Consider the following 4,026-nt stretch of genomic DNA (forward strand, 5'->3'; position numbering starts at 1 on the left):
AGTTCAAGTTAATCCACGTAACATTTCTCCAATTAACTTGAAGTTTATAATATTTATTAACATTAATAAATATAACACAGAATAAAATTCGAGAGTATGTGAATATGAAGTCTTCGGGAAAAATAAAATATGAAGTTTCCAAGTTAGAAAAGCAAAACAAGAAAAAAGTTACTCCTTACAAAATTTTAGATAAATACACCCAAAGACGGGAACCATTAACCAGTATATATGTCACATGTTGGGGCGTGATATATTACATAGACCAAAACTAAGTCGCCAATTCATTTAATAATCAGGTTACTTATTATTTGTAATTGTTCTGTTGATTCATTATCATCTTAAAGAGGTTGAGATAATTTGTTATTATATAATAATTAATTCAAATATTGAATATGAACTTCAACGTTGAACTCAATTTTTTTTTCCAAGAAAAAAAAAACCAAAGCCGGACGACGGTCGACGGGATACAAGACAGATTGGAAGAGGGGAAGACTTATGAGACAAAGCAAATGGGCCCATTGTTGTGAGTTGGGCCAGAACCAACCCCTTTCAGAACATTGTTCGTAAATACGTGCCCCGTAATGGTTGGGTTTTCGAAGTTATTGGGGAATATGTTCTTCCACTAACGGACCCGACAAGTGCATTCTTTCCCCAAAAAATGATTAATTGAATGTGGCATGAATCTCGCAGCTGCATGCGTAAAACAATTTTCATCCGCCTATTACTACCTTGGAATCTTTCCGTCGTTCATGATTCACCTTCTTCGGGTCATTCCGCGAAATACACAATAAATGTGATATATGCAGTTCCAGCGTATCTGGACATTTTTCTCGACGAGTAAAAAGGCCTCCTTTCCCCACCGCCCCTTCTTTGTGCCCAGTATTTAAGACTTCCACTTTGCCAGAATATGCACTGACCATTTTCAGAGGGGAATCGCTTCCTCCGCCTCCGCCACGACGTGGAATTTCCCGTCTTTTCTTTCGGCCATGTCCACCGGCAAAGAGCTCGTTCCCAATCACAATGACACCTTTCAGAAGACCCAGCAGCCTTTGCAGGTGAGGCCCGATTGTTCTTTCATTAATTTACTGACTATTTTCAATCTTCAATTTATGATCAAGTCGGGACTTATATCAGTTTTAATTTTGTTTTTCTTGTCCCTGAAAAGTTTTCAATTTCATTTTTGGCGTTACCAGTATTTTGCTGGTTCAAGCTCTTAGCCTCCAGTTCTTTATTGTCGCTTTCCGCACAGTAGTGATGTTTCAAGCTGAAAAGTCATCTTTGAACATTTGGACTTAATTTAACCACACATACACCCATGTGTGTGAAAGCATCGATCCATCCATCAGCTCATGTCTCACGGTCAATCTTCTGTTTGCTTTGTTCTGAGAAAATACATCTGCGAAGAGGGCTCCAATAATTGTTGGGCAATCTAAAGTCCTTATTGCGTTATGATTTGTCATCTCTTTTCGCTTCATCGCTTGCTTTTATATACCCACGAAGATATCAGCAACTCGTTGCTTCCATGTATTTCTCATATTGGTGCCACAGTCAACATGCCCTGGATTTTTTTCGCTTGTTCCATTCATGCTTCTGAGCTATTTGTTCATGCATTTCTAAATGCTGATGAGTCTACCTTGGAATTTTTGGATTCATTATTTTGTTCAATGCAATTGGCCTAAGATTTCGATGTTTATTGCCAGATGAGATGTCTGAACTTATTTATGTTTTATTGAGCCCATGGGATCATCCTAATTAGTTATCTCTTCATAATTGTATCATGACGCAGTGTCTTTTCACACGTTAAACATTCAATTCCTATATGTTTCCCCTGTTTTAGTTGCCGTTTTGGTGCAATTTCTTTGCTTCTGTATCAGTTAGTTGCTTGGTGAATGGCATAGTATTTCCAATATCAAAAAAGTGATTGAAGATGCCAGCTGGTTTAGTTGATGGCGTATTTGCAACTGATACTAGGCCTGGGACCAATTATTGCCTGGTAGGAAGTGGAGGGTTTTGAGTGCTAGGTTTTACTGTGTATCTTATGTTAATGGGCAAATAAGAAACAAAACAAACTTCACACTTGCCATGTGTAGTTTTTTTCCTCCCTTAATTGCCTGAACTTGTTTATGTTTGTCATTGCTTACGTTATCACTTATGTAGGTTGCAAAGCGCTTAGAGAAGTTCAAAACGACAATCTTCTCCCAAATGAGTATGCTTGCCAACAAACATGGGGCCATAAACCTTGGTCAGGGATTTCCCAACTTTGATGGTCCGGAGTTTGTAAAGGAAGCTGCAATTCAGGCCATAAGGGATGGGAAAAATCAGTACGCCCGGGGTCCTGGAGTTCCTGACCTGAACTCGGCCATTGCAGATAGATTTAAGAAAGATGCTGGGCTTACGGTGAACCCTGAAAGAGAAGTTACCGTTACCACTGGATGCACAGAAGCAATTGCTGCGACCGTGTTGGGATTAATAAATCCTGGTGATGAGGTTGTCCTATTTGCTCCTTTTTATGATTCTTATGAGGCCACTCTTTCCATGGCTGGTGCTAAAATAAAATGCATCACTTTGCGCCCTCCAGACTTTGCTGTCCCCTTTGAAGAACTGAAGTCTACCATCTCAAATGGTACCCGTGCCATTCTCATAAATACACCTCACAACCCAACTGGAAAGATGTTCACGCGAGAGGAGCTTGATGCTATAGCATCTCTATGCATTGAAAATGATGTTCTGGCTTTTGCTGATGAAGTTTATGATAAGTTGTCTTTTGATATGGATCACGTTTCTATAGCTTCTCTTCCTGGAATGTTTGACAGGACAGTAACAATGAATTCTCTGGGAAAGACGTTCTCGTTAACGGGGTGGAAGGTTGGATGGGCAATAGCACCCCCTCACTTGACATGGGGTCTGCGACAGGCACACTCTTTCCTCACTTTTGCCACCTGCGCTCCCATGCAGTGGGCAACTGCAGCAGCTCTCAGAGCGCCAGATTCTTACTTTGCGGATCTCAAGAGGGATTATATGGCAAAGAGGGAGATTTTGGTGGATGGATTGAAGGCTGTTGGTTTTAAAGTGTTCCCGTCCAGTGGAACTTACTTTGTTGTGGTGGATCACACACCTTTTGGACTGGAAAATGATGTTGAATTCTGTGAATATCTAATTAAGGAGGTGGGAGTGGTGGCAATTCCTACCAGTGTATTTTACTTGAATCCGGAAGAGGGAAAGAATCTAGTCATATTTACTTTCTGCAAGGATGAGGAAACTCTAAGGGCTGCAGTTGAAAGGATGAAAGGAAGACTGAAAAGAAAATGATCCGGATAAAAGGTTTGAGATGGTTGAACCCTAATAAGCCACGGGATGCACTATATATGTTACAGCACGGAAATAACGTATGAGAGGCATTTTTCTCCACTGGGAGCTTTCATTGTAGGATAGTAGTAACTTCTGTGTGCTTGAAGTGAGAACCAGCAGATGCTCATTAGTCTAGTCATTATTTGTTATCAAGGGCTTTTTGTAAAATTCCAATGTTATTGTGGCTACTTGCTTGTGACAAATGAAGGGTAGGAAGGACATGTACAATAATCAATAATAACCGGGATCATGAACTCCTGCGGAGAAATCACCGACTCTTTTCAGTTAAGAAAAAACTGAAAAGGAAAAGAAAAAACTGGCCAGAAGCAAATGGAAAGATGAGTTGACATGGCATGATCTGCCTCTCCGTCACATTAATTTCTTGTTCTGTTTTGGGTTCGTGGCGAGGATGATGTAAAGAAATGCGCAGTAGGGGGTATGTCTTATCTGAGTTATAATTGCAGCAATAAGATGTTGCCATGAAATAAATTTTGCCGTTTTATGTAATTGCCGAGGTTTTTAAAACGTTCAGCAGCGGCTGAGCTTAGACGCGAATGCCAATGGAGTCCCCAAATAGCCATCCCTGTGATTGTGAGCCATTAGCCGCACAGGGCTAAAGATCATCAAGATTCAAACCCAATCAACTGCGATGTTTCTTGGTGCGTTGACCATTGGTGA

At 40.5% G+C, this 4,026-nt stretch overlaps 1 protein-coding gene across 1 annotated transcript; it reads left to right on the forward strand.

Annotated features, from left to right (window-relative positions):
* The first annotated feature begins 687 nt into the window (after nt 1–687).
* On the forward strand, nt 688–3,633 carry LOC114716640 (probable N-succinyldiaminopimelate aminotransferase DapC). The gene is made up of 2 exons (XM_028901668.1): nt 688–1,055; nt 2,158–3,633. Exons 1-2 carry the CDS (start codon nt 987–989, stop codon nt 3,307–3,309), a joined length of 1,221 nt encoding a protein of 406 aa, XP_028757501.1. The 5' UTR covers nt 688–986; the 3' UTR covers nt 3,310–3,633.
* The last annotated feature ends 393 nt before the right edge of the window (nt 3,634–4,026 follow it).

The sequence above is a fragment of the Neltuma alba genome, unplaced genomic scaffold (genome assembly GCF_004799145.2).
Source record: "Neltuma alba isolate B1F8T4 unplaced genomic scaffold, ASM479914v2 tig00011684_pilon, whole genome shotgun sequence".
In the NCBI taxonomy this organism is placed as follows: Eukaryota; Viridiplantae; Streptophyta; class Magnoliopsida; order Fabales; family Fabaceae; genus Neltuma; species Neltuma alba.